The sequence below is a fragment of the Quercus suber genome, unplaced genomic scaffold (assembly GCF_002906115.3).
Source record: "Quercus suber isolate HL8 unplaced genomic scaffold, Cork oak 2.0 scaffold_141, whole genome shotgun sequence".
Classification (NCBI taxonomy): Eukaryota; Viridiplantae; Streptophyta; class Magnoliopsida; order Fagales; family Fagaceae; genus Quercus; species Quercus suber.
In genome coordinates this window covers 707,387-727,771 of record NW_027069602.1, presented here as the reverse complement: position 1 = coordinate 727,771, position 20,385 = coordinate 707,387, and the positions used below count along the sequence as shown (strand labels likewise).

The following is a 20,385-nucleotide window of genomic DNA, read 5'->3' as shown; positions in this document are numbered from 1 at the left end:
AGGCTTGTATATTTTGTTTTAGATTTTAGATCTATAGATTTTTTTATGGTCACTAAAATGAGGAAAATGCTAAAATTATATATATAAAAAATTATAAATTATTGATATGATAAGTGGTTACTGGTAAGTAAAAAAATGATATGAGTGATTGACCAATTATGCGAACCAATAAAAATTTGCTACCAAAACAATTTGTAAAAATATTGTAAAAAGTTTGTAAGTATAGTATTACGCTTAAAAGAATTAATAATATTGTTTAAGGGAAATAAAATGTAATTGTATATAATAAAATTACTAAAATTAATACACATATATATAATAATATTTTTAAAAAAAAAATATTGGGTGAGGCCTCTGGTCTAATTCGCGGTATCATTATCAAAGTTTATGATAGGATATTTCTATAAAAAAAAATAAATAAATAAAAAATAAAAAAGTTTATAATAAGGTATTAAGTGGAAGTACATAATATTTTTGTGTACTTACTAATTAACTCTCCAATCACGAACCTTTGATGTTACAAGTACAACATATTGATCAGGGAGGATTGAATGGTGATGAAAAAGCCATAATTGAGGTCATGGAAGATGTTTTCAGTAAATCCGCTAGCACTGAATACTAAGGCTGGAGCCTGTGTTAGATATCAAATTTTGGGCCTGGTGGGCCTTAGATGAGGGTTTCCTTACCCCTTTGGTTCTGGACATTGTGCGAGTCTCCAATTTGCATAAATATTTAATATATGGTTTACTTCCTAACTATTTAAAGTATTTTTTATTCGTGTTTTTGCACAAATTTTTTTTTTTTTTTAGAGTGCAAAGTGAATAGCCTGTTCTACGAAGTACTGAATGACAATATTCTTTATACTAGTAGCTGTAGCTGAAGCTGTAGGCCTGTAGCAGAAGAAGGCAATGAAAATCAAAATGGTCAAAAACCTCCTCATTCTCAAAGCTTTAAAAAAAATTCTATTCCCCACTAATTAATTACCTTTCACTTTTTCCTTTCAGCTCACCAAGTAGCTACTTTACTCCGTTTCTCTGTTTTTTATTCCAATCAGGAATACACAATTCATTCAATAACTGTTTTTCTCAGCAAAATTTTACCCTTTATTTTATATTATTTAGGGTAAAATACTATTTTAGTCTCTAAATTTTATCAAATGTATTTTTTTTTTTCATTCTTAAACTTTGAAAAGTTTTTTTTTTCCATCCTTAAACTTTGTAAATATTTTATTTTTACAATAATTTAAAGAAAAAAATTGCAGAATAGTTTTGGTTCCAATGGTACAAAATCATAGAAACTCGGACACAATGTGGAACTTACTAGGAGGTAAGGTGCTTCAATGTTTGTAAGAGATAGAATGCCCTTTTTTATTAACACTATTTAAGACTGAATTATAGTAAAAAGTTGCAAGACCTATATCAATGTCTGTCATAAAATAATTATCCGGTTATTATTCATTTATTTTTAGCTATTGGGTTCTAGTTAGCTTAAACTGTGGATTCCAATTAGCTTAATTAGTAAAGTCTATTGTAGTTAAATAAGAGATCTAAAATTTGGTTCCTGCCTATACCAAAAATTAATCGGTGTGACTTAGTTGGACGTCATTGGTTGGAACTCAAAAAAAAAAAAAAAAAAAAATTCTTATGCAAATTCAAGTTTTTAAACACAACCGTTTGGAAATAATTACATGAGAATCAAAACATTAAAATGAAGATGGTCTCTCGTATTATTTTAGAGGACATTTCCGAATTCTTGTTAGCAAATTATTACATGAGAAGAATATTCAAACAAAGATAATTCCTCATATTTTATAAGAGGACCAAGTCATGAATCAATGAATGTAGTTGCATTTGCAATTTGAAATTCGAGACAATGCAAAAAAATTGGTGAAAATTTGGTGAAATTACCACATTAAAGGTCATTACATTGGTAAATTGAAGTAATGAATGTAGAATCTTTTTTTCTTTTTTCCTTTTTTTTTTTTTTTTTGGTTATAAATAATTTGAACAACAATCAGAGGTGAGAGATTTGAATAGTAGTTCTCCTAGTAAAGAAGAAAAAGTTATACTATCAAGTTACAAAACTCTTGACAATGACAATAGGCATTAAGAATATCAAATAAAATGATAGTAGTTCTCCTAGTAATGATTTTTGAAAATTTAGTAATTAAAGGGGCTTGCTGTAATGAGGGTCGAGATTTTTTGCACTAATGAAACCTGAATAGATTAAATGCCATACTTTTACACACAATTATGATTTCACATAGGTTCTACTTTTGCAATTTGCTCACTTTGTCAAGATCATATGATAGAATACAGAACACCTAAATTTGTTTGACTAGCTAGGTTGAATGTAATCGCTTAATTAATGAAAGTTTTTAAAATTTTAAAACATGGCTAGCTAATGGAAAATACTTTTGCTACATGTGATAAATATATAATTATTCTAGAATTTTTTGTTTTATATTTTATGATATTTTTAGGGTTTACAAAATCTAGAATTATTCTAGAATTTTTTGCTACATGATATATGAAGATGCATTACAAAATCTTATAATACAGCCATCTTTATGATTTTTTTTTTCCTGGTAATTTAATAGTTATAGTGGGGAAGAGGTAGGAGGGATTAGAACCATGAATGTTATGAACACACAAGTAGATACATGCCAACCTATTAAGTTACAAGCCTGCAACCATCTTTAAGATTTTCTATTTTAAAAAATTCTGCTACTGATGGTTTGCCAAGACAACATGTTCATTAAGGAATTGGTATGTTTTATATCCCAATAAACTACTCCATGCACCATAATTATTACTTAAATCACCTTATCTACCAAATTCCCATCTAAGGCAGGTTAAAACGTTGAGAAACATCATATGTAAGCTATTATTTATGAAAATGTCAATCCAGCAAAAACAAAGAGTGTATTAAAAAAGAAGATCAACTTAGAAAATTTCGTCTTACTAATCTTTCAGCAGTCTTATCATTTCATCTAAAAAGAATAAATGGTGAATTGTAAGAAGATAATATTGGAGGAACATGAACAATAACACAAAAAAACAAAAACAAAAAAAAAAAAAAACAAACAAACAAACAAAAACAAACAAACAAACAAACAAATTTAAGTCAACAAACAATAATAGAAAGAATGATTCAAATTCTATCTCTATCCACAAATTTCAGTGCCTTAATCTTGATAGATAATGTATAGACTTTAAAAGACAGTATTACCTAGCTTTTTTGCAAGTCCTCTTGACAAAAGTCTTTGTGAATGTAATGAAATCCCTGCTCAATTTTCTTGGTAAGTTTCCATGTCAGTGCTAAGTCCTTCCAAATGAACTCCCAACAACTCCATTAACCATTTACAATCAATGAAAAAAAAAAAAAAAAAAACCTTTTTTTCGTTGGCCAATCCACTTTCACCATCGTATTGAAAATTCTAAGGGGGGCTAGGACCCACCACTTTGGACAATAAATCAATCATGTAACATGCCATGGATTAATTGACCTGCAAGACCATCTGTTAGGGCAACACAATTAATGGGAGAACAAAACTATATCAATACATTTTGTGAATTCTTCTATTAAAAAAAAATAAACCATTTTATGAATAATAAGTTGGTACCACCATATCTTTAGTATTAATGAGTTGGCAAGCATATTTCTACTGATCTACATATAAATTAATATGTTTTCATGAATAAATGAATTGGATATTATATTGCAATATTTTTTTTTTTTTTAAGAAACAAACACACACACACAAAGAAGAGGGAAAGGGTTATATTGCAATATTTAAATGGTAAATATTTGGGGTAATTTTGATTTTACCTCATCATGTTTGGATTTAAGTCATTTTGTTATTATGTTGTGATCAGGTAAGTGACATTTGTTCATTCATAATTACGTTGTTTTGAACCTTATTAAATCCATGTAAGATATTATTTTGACTGCATTGCAATGTACGGTGATGAAGAGGAAGATGAAGCCATCATTGAAGTTATGGAAGATATTTCCAGTGAGCCCGCCCGCACTGAATACTATTGCTAGGGCCTATGTATTGGATTTCACATTTTGGGCCTGATGGACATGAGAAGAGGGTTGTCTCTTTGATTCGAGTCATTGTGTGTGTCTCCTGCTTTCATGGATCGGGCCGAACTTTTTCCACCATGGGCTTTTGTGGGGTCGAGGTTATGAGGTCCACTAGAACAGTACAAATGTTGGGTCCAGTACTATTGGGCTATTGATGGTCAAAATGTCATAGTGTTTGTGAGAATGGTCACTGCTGATTTCTTTTGATTCTGGGTTTCAATTTGATTTGGCTACCGACTGTTTCCTATTTGCAAGTTGCAACCATGAAGAATTTGACAACAAAACCACAAAAATAAGCTTCGAACTACAACATTATTTCAGCTCGTGAACCAAATTTATTACATAAGACATCTTCTTTTTAAAAAAGTGTTATGTCCATAATATTTTTACAACACTTTTACAACAAATAATAAGTGACAAGTTGTTATTAGTTAAAACTTGAATCTGCAACTTAAATTATTTTTTTACCCATTTATGACATCTAATAACAACATACCATTTAGAGTTTGTTGTAAAAGAATTGTGAAAATGTTGTAAACATAAAATTTCTTTTAATAAATAAAAAAACAAGTAGAATGCAATGATTGGAGTGTCTTTCTCTACCTAGATGAGACAGTAAATTCCAAGTCCGAGCCTGCAAGCAAGGGAACCGGTAAGCTATAGTTGTTATCTCAATCCCGGAAGAATACTAGTAAGCATTGAGCCAAGAGTATGGGAAAATTAATTGCATAGACCTTGGCCCAGGTGAAAAAAAAGTAATATTGATGATTGCTTGCTTTATATAAATTATTACTAGGACATAAAAACCAGTCCGTTGGATTTTTTGCTTGAAAGAACAACAAAAGTATAAATTGTTATTTAGTATAAGGCTGCTATGGCTTCATAAATAAATTGTTCTTTTTTTTTTTTTTTAATAATTTAGTTAGCATCAATAATTTGTTCCTACTGACTGGGGAATCACACTTTATCAATTATGTTTTTCAGTAATATGCCTAAAATACATGGTTGGTTTACGTCCTAATGATTTAAAGTATTTGATGTTTAATTCTCCAAAAAAAAAATAATAATAATAANGTGCAACAAAGTCTCTAAATTGTTGATGATTTCCAATCTTTGTCTTAAATTGCTCTGCTACCTCATTGAGATTGCTTTGGCTAGAGGATTTACCAGATGTTATTCCTCTGTTTTAGCAGAGGATGTATCTCGTTTCAATTGCGTTGGGTCTTAAACTCTGGCGTTGGGGTAATTCCTTGACTGTGTCTCATGTGTCTAGGATGAGTTTTAGTTCTTGGCTGTGTGCTTTGTTGGTTTTAGTAGCTCTAGCTACTGGCTATTGGCTATGTGCCTACTGCTGCTGAGGGCTGTGTGATGTACTGATGTCTGTTCGATTTAGGCTTCTTGCCTGCCTTGTTTTTCTTTGTACCATTTGTTAGCTTAATACAATCCTAACTGATTCATCCAAAAAAAAAAAAAAAACCAATGATGATCATTTAGTAAATTGTTACTTTAAGAATTAGTAATAGTTGGGGCTTCAGACAAGTACCGCTAGGTTCTTTTTATCACCCACTTTCCTTTTTCTCAAACAAAAAAAAAAAAATTTAATAAATAAATAAATAAATTTATATTATGGAAAATGAATAATTATGTAAATATCTCATTCATATAAGTTTGGCCCAATTGGAATAAAGGCAAGCCAAATTCACGGTTCCTCACATAACTCAATATTTTAAATTTTGTTTCATTCTAGTTGTTTTTTATTGTGTGCAATGCACCTGACTTACTTAAAATACAATCACTTAACAACAAGACTCTTCACTTTATTGTGACTGAATTTGATCACAAAGTGTCTACGTGACATCAGAGATTATTAAGAAAGCAAATGCAAGTGCTTTCACACAACAAATGAAGAGATTGTAAAAGAATTTTGTGACACATACCGGTGATAGATAGAAGTGAAGCTGAAAATTACCAACAAAATTACCATTACTGCGAGGAATGTTGATTCTCTCTTCTTCATATTGCTATATGATCCAAGCTTGGTAGATTATTTCGATTTTGATACCAATATTGAAGCTTCCCTATCTATTCATCCTTTTCTGGGCATTAACTATAAACAAACAGATATCCCCACCTTGCTAGCTCTAAAGCTCATCAAATTGAAACTCTTCAATCTGAAACTTCAAGCAAAATAAAAAGTGTTAAACAAAGGTATTATTGAAGAACAAAGAACTCTAAAAATTCTGTAAATCTTTTGCTCAATCTGATGTCTGATTTCTTGACTTAAAACTTTCTATGAAGAAGTTTTGGGGAAAGAGAGTGAAACCTCATGGAAGAGACGTGGGAAGCATTAGGAGGGTGCAAGCTCACACGTTAGGCTGTGATTTAAAAGAGACAGCCAAATTACATTAGAAAATCATTAAGTAATGTGATGTAATGTCGATCGTGGGTTAGAGTGCATTTTTCTTCACATAATTTTTTTTTGTTGATATTATTTTCTTTTTCTTCACATAATTGAACGACATTTTTTTTGAGAAGAAATTGAACAACACTTGGTTGAAGCAAAATGTTATTGACATAATTTAAAGTTTATATTTGTGCATAATTGGAGAATAATTGTATTATTTAAAACACGTCAAAGATATGAACCAAATATTTTATGCGCATCCCATGAAAGACCATGTTTGAACCTTGTAGAAACTATAATCTATCCTCTCGTAAGATCTAAAAGATCTGTGGTTGAGGGGGAAAAAAATATTAATCTCCCCCTTACTTTGATTATATTAATTGAGTTACATCTCAACCAATGCTCTCTATTAGAATGAATGGGCCTTTATCCATCTTTGCCATCCAAAAGTGAACAAAACCTAGGTATGGAAATAGCCGAATAGGTCCAACCCTATTACATTCATAAGCCTATTGGGCCAAGTTGTAAGCACAAGCAATACTAATTGTATTTTTTTAATCAGTAAGAATAATTGGATCTCTTCTTATTACAATGGAAATATCCCACAACATCAACAAATCTTAGGTCACAAATTTTTTGGGATCGGTTATAGATCCTTAACAAAATAATTAGTGTCAATCACATATCATTAATTGTTAAACAGTAGTCCAATCTAGTCCAAAAGACGACAATTCAAAAGACTTCGTAGTCCAAAAGATTTAGTTGTTGCTGATGAGGACCACAACAGTTTAGTCATAAGCTCAGTGTATCAAAGTTCATAAATTTCAATCCTATCCTATCTATAAAAGGAAAAAAACAAAAATCATTCTAAAAAAGAAACCGATCGAAGAGAATATAGAAGATTTTGGCATTTTGCAACGCATACCCGACTAATCTTGGTTGAATGAGTAATGTTCATTCTCAACATGGGCCATAAATAAAACTGAAACACCAAGAAAATCATTAACATTGAGAGGCATGTTGAATCTTTCTTCTTTCATATCGCTATTTCCAAGCCTTATTGGTATACAATTTGAATCTACATACATACCAAAAACCTAGTCGACTCTCTAATTCATTTTCTGTTTATTCATATTTTTTGGATATCAAGAATGAACAAATCCACCTCAATTGCTGGTTTCAAAACCTCTTTAGTTGATATTTGATGATCTCCAATCTGCATATAGTAGATTCCACTTAATTCAAGTGACGAATGATGAGTACACAAAAAATAGAGTAGACAAAATTAACTGTGCACTAAATAACTCAATTGATAAATTCTTGTATTATAAAAAATGAGATTTTTAATCATATCTTACCTATACAACAAAAAAGAGCAAACATTTTAGTTTTAATTCTATCATATCTATAAACAAAATTGTCTATGAAATAATTAGAGATATATATGAGACAATATAAATTGGAGACATAAATGATAGGACTGAGAGAAAAATCTTTACCTGACTAAAAATTTCAGGAATGTGAAGAGAAAAGAATTACTCTACGCAGTTGTTAAATCTTTGGCCCAATCAGGGCTCTTATTTCTTGAATGAAAACTTTGTATGGACATTGAGATGTGATTCGATAGAGACAGCTAAAATTATATTTGAAATGCATTTAAGTAAAGAAAGCACACCTACCAAATAAAAATTTTCTTGATGAATCATATGTTTTTAAAAGGTCAAAAATGATTTGCCATTTATAGTGTAACGTAAATCATGCATGGGATAGTTGTTATAAAAATTTAAAATAAAATCATGCATGGCTTAGGGTTGACACTTGATAGCAGTAAGTAGCTGCTCAAGTCTCACTTAGGGTGACAATTCGTGTTCACGTGTCAGGTTCATGTCATGTCAGTTCATGAGTATCCGACTATATAGGTCAACACTAACCTGACATGTTTATTAAATGGGTCAATATTTCTTAACTCTAATACGAACCATTTATTAAATGGGTTGGTTGTGTCGACATGCTTATTAGATTTTATCAAAATGAAGAAAAAAAATTAAGAAAATAAAACAAAAAGATAAATATTTTTAATATAAAATTCAGAACTAACGAGTAACTGTATCATAAATAATCATTCAAAACTAAAGCATATTCCAATATCACAAATAATCAATCACAATATGTTAAAAAAAATAAACCACAACAACTAATAAGTTTATATACTTAGAGTTTGAAGGGTATAATGGTAAAATGTCATTTAATTAAACATGTTAGACAAATCAAACTGGTTCTATATGCTGAACGCTAGCCCAACCTGTTTATTAAATGGGTTAGTCATATCAACCCGAATATGACATGAACTCATTAAGCCTTAACTCATAACCTATTAATTTCATGTCGTGTTGTGTCGTGTCGTGTCGTGTNCCTCCCCTACTCTCACTCTCTCTTGTTTGAATTATTTAAAATTATCATTAAGAAAAAGAATTATCTAATAAAGTTAGGGATGGTTCTAGTTAACTGAACTAGTAAAATTATTTATTGTCGAATAAAAATCTTGGGGTTTGATCTCCACCTAATTACACCAAAATATAATTGGTGTCTTGACCAAATGATAAAGAGAAATCATCATGGAGTGAACACCATAGATTTAAAATGCTATTTTATACATTAAAAACAACAACAACAACAACTTTAGGTGAAAAAAATCACTCTTATTTACACTTGTTAATTTAGTAAATTGTAATTAGAACAATATCACTTTAACTGTATCATTAATTGCACTTTTATTAACATTAATCTCAATATTCCATCTTAACAATTATGAAAAAAAAAAAGTAAAATATTGTATCCCTACAATTATTTATTATCTAAAAGGTGACAAAAAAATATTGGTGAACTTGGGGTCCGTGGAGTGGATTGGTTTGAAAATAACAGGTGCATCACTAGCTGTTCTATCTATGTCCTAAGACGAAGGTTGAGCAATGACTCATGAGGTTAGGTTATAATATGGTTTGAAAGATTTTTTTTTTTTTTTTTTTTTAAGAAAGAAAAAAAGTTAAATTACAAATTATTACCTCTAATTGAGCGTAAAATTCAATTCAGTCTTATAATTTCAATTTTGTTAATCAATTCAGTCTTTTAATTTTTAATTTTATTCAATTCAGTCCTCAAACTGTGTACAAATATCAAGAAAAACACACAGTTTTATGAGTGTAAATAATAAAATTATTGGCAAATGTATTTTTTCTAAAAAAACATTGTGCATTACAACTATTTATTGAATATTTAATATTTTTTGACAAACGACTTTAGGCACACATTAAAATTTAAAAGACCGCCTTTTAAGATGAAAATGGGATCAAACTGTTGGTGGCTATCGATCTTCAACTAATTAAAAGGGTCACTACAAACCGTCTGATATCTAGTAAATTAAAATATTGCTTACACATTGTGAATATAGCGAAGATTTGCAACTTCCTCAAACTTAATTTTGTTACTAATACAAGCCAAGAGTCTTCTTACTCTATTGAAATTTTTTGGTGTTTCTAATGAAATTTTCCAAAATTCAAATCTCCTCTACTTGAATTGTTACTATTACACAGGTCCTACTTGCTGGCAAAATTTATTTTAGTAAACCCTGAGTATTCAAAAAAATGCGTTCCTTCAATTATACACTCGTAAGTCACAAGGGACCAATATGTTCCTTTTAAAGCAACTGGGTCACTTATTACCATGTCATCCTTGTTATAATTCTCTAACAAGCAACTCTGCTCAGCTTGTATCCTATACTTCATTTACTCTGACCCCACATTCCTAGCCAATCTTGCATAGCAAACCTCCACCGCCCATTCAGTCCCAAGCGGCACCACTTGCATGAACACCGAGCCAGGCCGGAGAAAAATTTATTGTGTTAAGGGCTGCACCACATATACCAATCATCACATTGCTTGAATGTATCAGTTCATAAACTTTGTAGATAGGGTTCATAGGTGTTGGCTAAAAAATAATCACATTAAAACTAATCTTTTGAGCTTCAAATTTTACTTCATTTTGGTTCAAAAGTACATGAGCTGCACCACCCTTACAACGAATTAACATAAGAATTAACCTAGATTTTGTAGGGTTAAATTTAGAGAGAGAGTTTTGATTTGGAATTTGGGCCATAGGCTTTGTCAACTAAGACATGGAAATGTGTGAACGTTTTTTAGTTTGGTATTAATTTAGGGTCTATCGTGACCAAACCATGCGATATAATATTCTCATTGGCAAGAGGAAAACAATCCAATATAGTATAATTATTTGGGTTTATGATAAAGTATTTTGTGACAGCACGTAATATTTCTGTCTACTTATTGACGCACCAATTAAGAGCCTTTGATATCATAAGTACAACATCCTGATCAGGGAAGACTGAATTGATAGTGATGAAGATGGGATGAAGCCATCACTGAATTCATGGAAGATGTTTCCAGTGAATCCGCCAGCATTGAATACTATGGTTGGGGCCTTGTGTTAGATATCACATTTTGGGCCTGAGATGAGGGTTACCCATTTAATTCAGGACATTGTGTGAGTCTCCAATTTGCGCGGATATTTAATGGTTTACTTCCTAATAATTTAAAGAGATTAAATTCAATAAGGACAAGGTGTAAAACCTTTTACTTACACCATCCAATAAACAAATGCTACGTCAGACTTTTTAAAATAGAGCATCAAAGGCTAATACATCTGGTAACACCTGATTAAAGCCCAAAAACCCCATTCATCGTCTCTCTCAGACCTATTCTCTGACCACAAAAACCATTAGCCATGGCTGAGCAACCCTTGCTCATTGCTGTCGTCGCTCACCAGTGGTCACCATCATTGATCTCTTGTCCATACCGTTCTTTTCTCTCTCTCTCTCTCTCTCTCCTCTTCTTTGTTCCCACTGCCTCGCTCCTTCACCGGTAACCGCAACTGCCATGATCGGCAGTGCCTTGCTCCTTCACTGGTAATCGCAACTGCCATAAGCGACAGTGAATCTCATCTTATATGAATGAAACTCAAATCTTTAGTGGGATTGTTCTAACCTTTGAAATAAATAAATTAATTAATTAAAAATAAGTAGAAGAAGAATAAGAAAAATTGAGTTTCAGATTCATATTTGGAGTGATGGGTATGGGTATAAATCTCAAATCTCAATGTATCTTAGTGTGATTGGGTATGATTTCGTATTTGGAGTATTGTTAATCTAAGTTTTCCTTTTTATTTCATTTGTTTATTACAGATTACTTAGAAGACTTCCATGGAAGTCTTGGACAAAATCATTTTAGTTGAGTTTTGTCATATAAAAAAACATTTCAGTTTCAAAAGGTTTGAGGCAACTTCTCCAATTTGGTGAGGCAGTGTGTTCAGACTTCACATAGCAATAGGTTTTCTTTTTTATTTGCCTGTTTGTTTTTTTAGTAAATATTGAATTATACTGGCTTTTAATGGATTGTCCAGCGAGGTAGTGTGGCGGCAAATGGAGGTCCAGCAAGGATTGTGGCTGGAGATGTAGGAGCTGAGGAGGGATTGAGATTTTAGGAAAAACGTGAAATAGGTTTTGATTATTTGTTTGTTGAGTTGTTATTAAGTGTATTAGGATGTATTAATTTTACAATGAGTTTAAGTAAAAATTTGATGTGGCATTTACTTATTGGCTGGTGTAAATGAAAGGGTTTACACCCCGTCCTTATTAAATTTAATCTCTAATTTAAAATATATTTTTTAGGTGTTTTTGCAAAGTGAATAGTCTGATATAGGAAGCATCGAATGGCAATATTCTTTATATGAGAATAGAATTTAGCAATGGCATTGGTGAAATATAAAGTTAATGGGACATACAGCAAATAATATCTAATTGGGATAAAATTTGACATGTGTGTTAAGAGCATAAAGAACACGTAATTCAATGGTAAGATTTTCAAATTATGTAGTCATGTTAGTTTTTTTAATGTAAGTTGTTGCCTTAGTTTAAAACCAAGTTTGTAGCCCAACTTTGTCCTATATATAACAATAATCTTGAAACAATATACTGGTACATACTGGTACCAAAATATTCTATTCTAATAGGCAATCCGTAATAGTCTTTGAAATTAAATTCAAAACTTTGTTTTAACCACAAATCACAACTCTAGATTGTCCCTTGAGCCATATTTTTTTTATTTCGAGAAGTGATGTAGTGATTTGTATTAAGCTATAGTGAGATGGTGACATACTTATATGATATTGGTGCGCATGCTTTTTTTTTTCATAATAAAATATAATTCCAAGAGTCTTATAATTATTTCATTACACTCAACAAGGCTTAACTTATTACACACCTAAATACAATTATTACAATCGCTGTAAATCTATAGCAAGTGCCTCTGCTATTCTTAATCTTCACGTATGTAAATTCACTCCAAAATTTCTCACAAGCCAATGTGTCCTTCTTGAGGTGACAACATGTCCAGTAACCAATCCAATTACCAATCCACAAGCATATCCTATCACTACCACTTTCCAGCCAAATCCTTTTCCCAATGATGATTCATTTCTCATTTCAGAAGTTGGTATCTCATTATTTCCACATTTCTTTGACAATTGAAAGCCACACAATCCAATGTTTCCCTCAAAAGAGGAACTTTGAAACGTCAAAAATTGCCCACCTTGTGGAATTGGACCAAAAAGTTGATTTTGAGAGAGGTTTAAATACTCAAGAAATGTGAGACTTGTTAGTTGCTGAGGGATTTCACCAAAGATGCTATTTCGAGAAAGATCCAAAGATTCAAGCTCAACTAGATTTCCTAATGATGATGGGATATGGCTCAAAAAGTTATTGCCTGATAAATTGAGTACAATTAGTGCCTTGAGGTTCCCCACGCTCTCTGGAATTTCTCCATAAAACCAATTGTTTGACAGATCAATAGCTGTGAATATGGTCAAGATTTTTACCAATTCCAATTCTACTCCCTTATTCACTATAGTCAGTGAGTCTGTATAGTAACTGGAAGTGTCTGCCATGTACCTTGATTGTGATTTATCGTAGCTAGTGACCCTTGAGATTGCACTCCAATTTTGAAAGAACTCTGATGGTAACTTGCCAGAGAAATTATTGTGAGAGAGGTCAATGACATGTAGCTTGGATAAGCCAAAATTTACATGCGGATCCCATATAGGACCATGGAATCTATTTGCTCGCAAGGCAAGAATCCTTAACTCTGGTAAAGACTCCAACCAGAAAGGGAATCTATCATTCAATTTGTTATTTCCAAGATTCAAAACTTCTAGCATTTTACATTTGACTAGCGATCGTGGAATCTTGCCATGTATTTGGTTGTGATTCAAGTCAAGTGTCACCAAACTACATCCATTTTTGAATGTTTCAGGCAAGTTTCCCTGAAAGTGGTTATTTTTCATAGCCAATACTACAAGAGAATTGCTTAAGTTCAGCAAACATTGTGGAATCTAACCAGTCAATTGGTTATTAGACACATCAAGGACTTTTAGAGCATGCACCTTACATATTATTGGAGGGATACTTCCAGTAAAGTTATTTTTTGAGGCAAAAAAATAACTTGTAGAAAATGGGGGAATCGGAAATGATTCAAGGAACATGTTGGAACTCAAGTCTAAAAGGTACATATTTTTCCATGGAAGAACTACTGGTGGTTGCTCAAATTTGCTTAAAAGGTTAAATGAAAGATTTAGGTAACTCAATGTCTCTTTTCCAACATTCCAAAACCATTTAGGTATTTTACCTTCAATTTTGTTGTTGGAAAGGTCTAAATCTGTCAATTCATTTTGGGCTTCTAGAAAATCAGGAAATTCAGTCAAATTGCAAGAAAACAACCGCATACTTGAAAATTTGGGGAGGGTTGAATTGATATTTTCTTTTGAAACCAATACTTTGTTACCTGAAAGATCGAGACTGCGAAGCTCTTTAAGCTCAAAGAAATTGTTCAACTCCACCTTGCCCTTTAAGTTGATTGAAGAAAGATATAGCCCTTGTAGCTTAGTGAAATTGACAATTGACCTTAGAATCGATTCATTCATTTTGTTTTCACTCAATCCAAGGGTATGTAACGGTGATAAAGAGTTATTTTGGAATTTGAGAGGGAAAATGAGCTGATTTTGACCTAGATTTAGTGAATACAATGAAGGGATTGTAAACAAAACTGAGGGAATGGCCTCTGTGAGTGAGTTATGAGACAAGTCAAGCATAGACAAATTAGAAAGTCTACCTATTTCGGATGGGATTGGGCCTTTCAACTGATTTCTGTAGAAATCTATGAAACGAAGGGTAGTAATATTTGTTAGCCAAATTGGGAAGCCACAGTCAAAATTGTTCTGCGAAAGGCTTAAGTCTTCTAGTTGTGTAAGATTTCCCAAGAAAGATGGTACTTCCCGATAGTAAAGGATATTGTCAAGTCTCAAAGAAGTGAGTTTTGCAAGTTTTCCCACCGTAGATGGAAGCTGACAATGAAAATTGTTATATGAGAGGGAAAGATAAGTAAGCTGTGATAGGTTTCCAATAGACGGGGGAATTGCCCCTGAAAAATTACTTGAATCAAGATCCAAATAATTCAAGGACTTGAGGTTTCCTAATGTAGATGGAAGCTGACCATGGAAATTGTTAAATGCAAGGGAAAGATGAGTAAGCTGTGATAGGTTTCCAATAGATGGGGGAATTGTCCCTGAAAAATTACTTGAACCAAGATCCAAATAATTCAAGGACTTGAGGTTGCTGAAGGAACTGGGCAATTCACCGGAAATATTTGTATTAGAAAGATCCAAATAATTCAAGCAATGCTCTCTATTAGAATGAATGGGCCTTTATCCATCTTTGCCATCCAAAAGTGAACCCAAACCTAGGTATGGAAATAGCCGAATAGGTCCAACCCTATTACATTCATAAGCCTATTGGGCCAAGTTGTAAGCACTAAGCAATACTAATTGTATTTTTTTAATCAGTAAGAATAATTGGATCTCTTCTTATTACAATGGAAATATCCCGACAACATCAACAAATCTTAGGTCACATTGGTAAGAATCACAATAATTATTTCATTACACTCAACTATATATATATATATATATTATTGGAATGCTTAAATACAATGGTAAGAATCACAATAATTATTTCATTACACTCAACTAGGCTTCTCTTATTACACACATAAATACAATTACTACACTAGCTATAAATCTATAGCAAGTACCTTCGCTAGTGTAAATCTTCACCTACGAAAGTTCACTCCAAAATTTCTCTCTAGCCAATTCATCCTTCTTGAGGTAACAACATGTCCGGTAAGGAATCCAATTACCAATCCACAAGCATATCCAATCACTACCACTTTCCAACAAAATCCTTCTTCCAATGATGATTCATGTCTCATTTCAGAAGTTGGTATCTCATTATTTCCACATTTCTTTGACAACTGAAAGCCACACAATCCAAAGTTTCCTTCGAAAGAGGAACTTTGAAATGTTGAAAACTGCCCACCTTGTGGAATTGGACCAAATAGTTGATTTTGAGAGAAGTTTAAATACTCAAGAAATGTGAGACTTGTTAGCTGCTGAGGGATTTCACCAAAGAGGCTATTTCGAGAAAGATCCAAAGATTCAAGCTCGATTAGGTTTCCCAAAGATGATGGGATATGGCTTGTAAAGTTATTGCTTGATAAATTGAGTACAATTAGTGCCTTGAGGTTCCCCAAACAAAATTAATTAGTGTCAATCACATATCATTAATTGTTGAAACAGTAGTCCAATCTAGTCCAATAAGACGACAATTCAAAAGACTTCGTAGTCCAAAAGATTTAGTTGTTGCTGATGAGGACCAGCAACAGTTTTAGTCATAAGCTCAGTGTATCAAAGTTCATAAATTTCAATCCTATCCTATCTATAAAAGGAAAAACAAAATCATTCTAAAAAAGAAACCGATCGAAGAGAATATAGAAGGATTTTGGCATTTTGCAACGCATACCCTGACTAATCTTGGTTGAATGAGTAATGTTCATTCTCAACATGGGCCATAAATAAAACTGAAACACCAAGAAAATCACTAACATTGAGAGGCATGTTGAATCTTTCTTCTTCATATCGCTTTTCCAAGCCTTATTGGTATACAATTTGAATCTACATACATACCAAAAACCTAGTCAGACTCTCTAATTCAAGTTTTCTGTTTATTCATATTTTTTTGGATATCAAGAATGAACAAATCCCACCTCAATTGCTGGTTTCAAAGCCTCCTTTAGTTGATATTTGATGATCTCCAATCTGCATATAGTAGATTCCACTTAATTCAAGTGACGAATGATGAGTACACAAAAAATAGAGTAGACATAAATTAACTGTGCACTAAATAACTCAATTGATAAATTCTTGTATTATAAAAAATGAGATTTTTAATCATATCTTACCTATACAACAAAAAAGAGCAAACATTTTAGGTTTTAATTCTATCATATCTATAAACAAAATTGTCTATGAAATAATTAGAGATATATATGAGACAATATAAATTGGAGACATAAATGATAGGACTGAGAGAAAAATCTTTACCTGACTAAAAATTTCAGGAATGTGAAGAGAAAAGAATTACTCTACGCAGTTGTTAAATCTTTGGCCCAATCAGGGCTCTTATTTCTTGAATGAAAACTTTGTATGGACATTGAGATGTGATTCGATAGAGACAGCTAAAATTATATTTGAAATGCATTTAAGTAAAGAAAGCACACCTACCAAATAAAAATTTTCTTGATGAATCATATGTTTTTAAAAGGTCAAAAATGATTTGCCATTTATAGTGTAACGTAAATCATGCATGGGATAGTTGTTATAAAAATTTAAAATAAAATCATGCATGGCTTAGGGTTGACACTTGATAGCAGTAAGTAGCTGCTCAAGTCTCACTTAGGGTGACAATTCGTGTTCACGTGTCAGGTTCATGTCATGTCAGTTCATGAGTATCCGACTATATAGGTCAACACTAACCTGACATGTTTATTAAATGGGTCAATATTTCTTAACTCTAATACGAACCATTTATTAAATGGGTTGGTTGTGTCGACATGCTTATTAGATTTTATCAAAATGAAGAAAAAAAATTAAGAAAATAAAACAAAAAGATAAATATTTTTAATATAAAATTCAGAACTAACGAGTAACTGTATCATAAATAATCATTCAAAACTAAAGCATATTCCAATATCACAAATAATCAATCACAATATGTTAAAAAAAATAAACCACAACAACTAATAAGTTTATATACTTAGAGTTTGAAGGGTATAATGGTAAAATGTCATTTAATTAAACATGTTAGACAAATCAAACTGGTTCTATATGCTGAACGCTAGCCCAACCTGTTTATTAAATGGGTTAGTCATATCAACCCGAATATGACATGAACTCATTAAGCCTTAACTCATAACCTATTAATTTCATGTCGTGTTGTGTCGTGTCGTGTCGTGTCGAGTTCCCAAGTCGTGTCCAATTTTGCCACCCTTACTCTCACTCTCTCTTGTTTGAATTATTTAAAATTATCATTAAGAAAAAGAATTATCTAATAAAGTTAGGGACGGTTCTAGTTAACTGAACTGGTAAAATTATTTATCGTCGAATAAAAATCTTGGGGTTTGATCTCTGCCTATTTACACCAAAATATAATTGGTGTCTTGACCAAATGATAAAGAGAAATCATCATGGAGTTAACACCATAAGTTTAAAATGCTATTTTATACATTAAAAAAACAACAACAACTTTAGGTGACAAAAATCACTCTTATTTACACTTGTTAATTTAGTAAATTGTAATTAGAACAATATCACTTTAACTGTATCATTAATTTCACTTTTATTAACATTAATCTCAATATTCCATCTTAACAATTATGAAAAAAAAAAAAAGTAAAATATTGTATCCCTACAATTATTTATTATCTAAAAGGTGACAAAACAATATTGGTGAACTTGGGGTGCGTGGAGTGGATTGGTTTGAAAATAACAGGTGCATCACTAGCTGTTCTATCTAAGTCCTAAGACGAAGGTTGAGCAATGACTCATGAGGTTAGGTTATAATATGGTTTGAAAGATTTTTTTTTTTTTTTTTTTAAGAAAGAAAAAAAGTTAAATTACAAATTATTACCTCTAATTGAGCCTAAAATTCATTCAGTCTTATAATTTCAATTTTGTTAATCAATTTAGTCTTCTAATTTAATTTTATTCAATTCAGTCTCAAACTGTGTACCAAATATCAAGATACAAATATCAAGAAAAACACACAATTTTATGAGTGTAAATAATAAAATTATTGCAAATGTATTTTTTCTAAAAAAACATTGTGCATTACAACTATTTATTGAATATTTAATATTTTTGACAAACGACTTTAGGCACTCATTAAATTTAAAAGACCCCCTTTTAAGATGAAAATGGGATCAAATTGTTGGGCTATCGATCTTCAACTAATTAAAAGGGTCACTACAAACCGTCTGATATATAGTAAATTAAAAAATTGCTTACACATGTGAATATAGCGAAGATTGCAACTTCCTCAAAATTAATTTGTTACTAATACAAGCCAAGAGTCTTCTTACTCTATTGAAATTTTTTGGTGGTTCTAATGAAATTTTCCAAAATTCAAATCTCCTCTACTTGAATGTTACTATACACAGGTCCTACTTGCTGGCAAATTTATTTTAGTAAACCCTGAGTATGTCAAAAAAATGCGTTCCTTGAATTATACACTCGTAAGTCACAAGGGACCAATATGTTCCTTTTTAAGCAACTGGTCACAGCATTCCCATCAGGTCTCTCATAAAATATCCATTTTAACACATCAAAACCTACTTTATCATTTTACCACATCATTTTTACAATTTCTCATTTATCAGATGTCTATTCTTCAATCTATACATTTAAAATAATATTTACAACACAAAAAATAATATATTTAATTCCTCCCATCATCAACAGCAACAACACCAGCAACAACGCACAACCACCACCACCACTGCCACCAACAACCACAGCAGCAACATCACCGACAGCCACCCGGCACAAATCCATATCCACCAATGCCACCTTAAAAAAAAAAAAAAAAAAAATCCAAAACAACACCACCAGATAATAAACCTCAAAACCCATCCCAAATCAAACAATCAATCCCAAATCATTTTATCCTNCTATTGAAATTTTTTGGTGTTTCTAATGAAATTTTCCAAAATTCAAATCTCCTCTACTTGAATGTTACTATACACAGGCCTACTTGCTGGCAAAATTTATTTTAGTAAACCCTGAGTATTCAAAAAAATGCGTTCCTTGAATTATACACTCGTAAGTCACAAGGACCAATATGTTCCTTTTAGCAACTGGTCACAGCATTCCCATCAGGTCTCTCATAAAATATCCATTTTAACACATCAAAAACCTACTTTATCATTTTACCACATCATTTTTACAATTTCTCATTTATCAGATGTCTATTCTTCAATTCTATACATTTAAAATAATATTTACACACAAAAAATAATATATTTAATTCCTCCCATCATCAACAGCAACAACACCAGCAACAACGCACAACCACCACCACCACTGCCACCAACAACCACAGCAGCAAATCACCGACAGCCACCCGGCACAAATCCATATCCACCAATGCCACCTTAAAAAAAAAAAAAAAAAATCCAAAACAACACCACCAGATACATAAACCTCAAAACCCATCCAAATCAAACAATCAATCCCAAATCATTTTATCCTCCAATCCATTTCTCAAACCAGATTCAACCCCAAAATCAACCATAAACCACTAAAGTAAAACTACGCACACAAATCAGGAACAAACGACAAGTAAAAGATTCAAAATTTTCAGCATATAGTTTACC

The 20,385-nt window shown here is 31.8% G+C and overlaps 1 protein-coding gene and 1 pseudogene across 1 annotated transcript; both read right to left on the bottom strand.

Moving 5' to 3' along the window:
• Positions 1–10,089: 10,089 nt before the first annotated feature.
• LOC112012238 (xylan glycosyltransferase MUCI21-like) lies at positions 10,090–11,050 on the bottom strand (annotated as a pseudogene).
• Positions 11,051–12,768: 1,718 nt separating this feature from the next.
• LOC112024382 (receptor-like protein 18) lies at positions 12,769–15,287 on the bottom strand. The gene has a single exon (XM_065776764.1). The coding sequence runs from the start codon at positions 13,904–13,906 to the stop codon at positions 12,890–12,892; it is 1,017 nt and encodes a 338-aa protein (XP_065632836.1). The 5' UTR covers positions 13,907–15,287; the 3' UTR covers positions 12,769–12,889.
• Between the last annotated feature and the right edge of the window lie 5,098 nt (positions 15,288–20,385).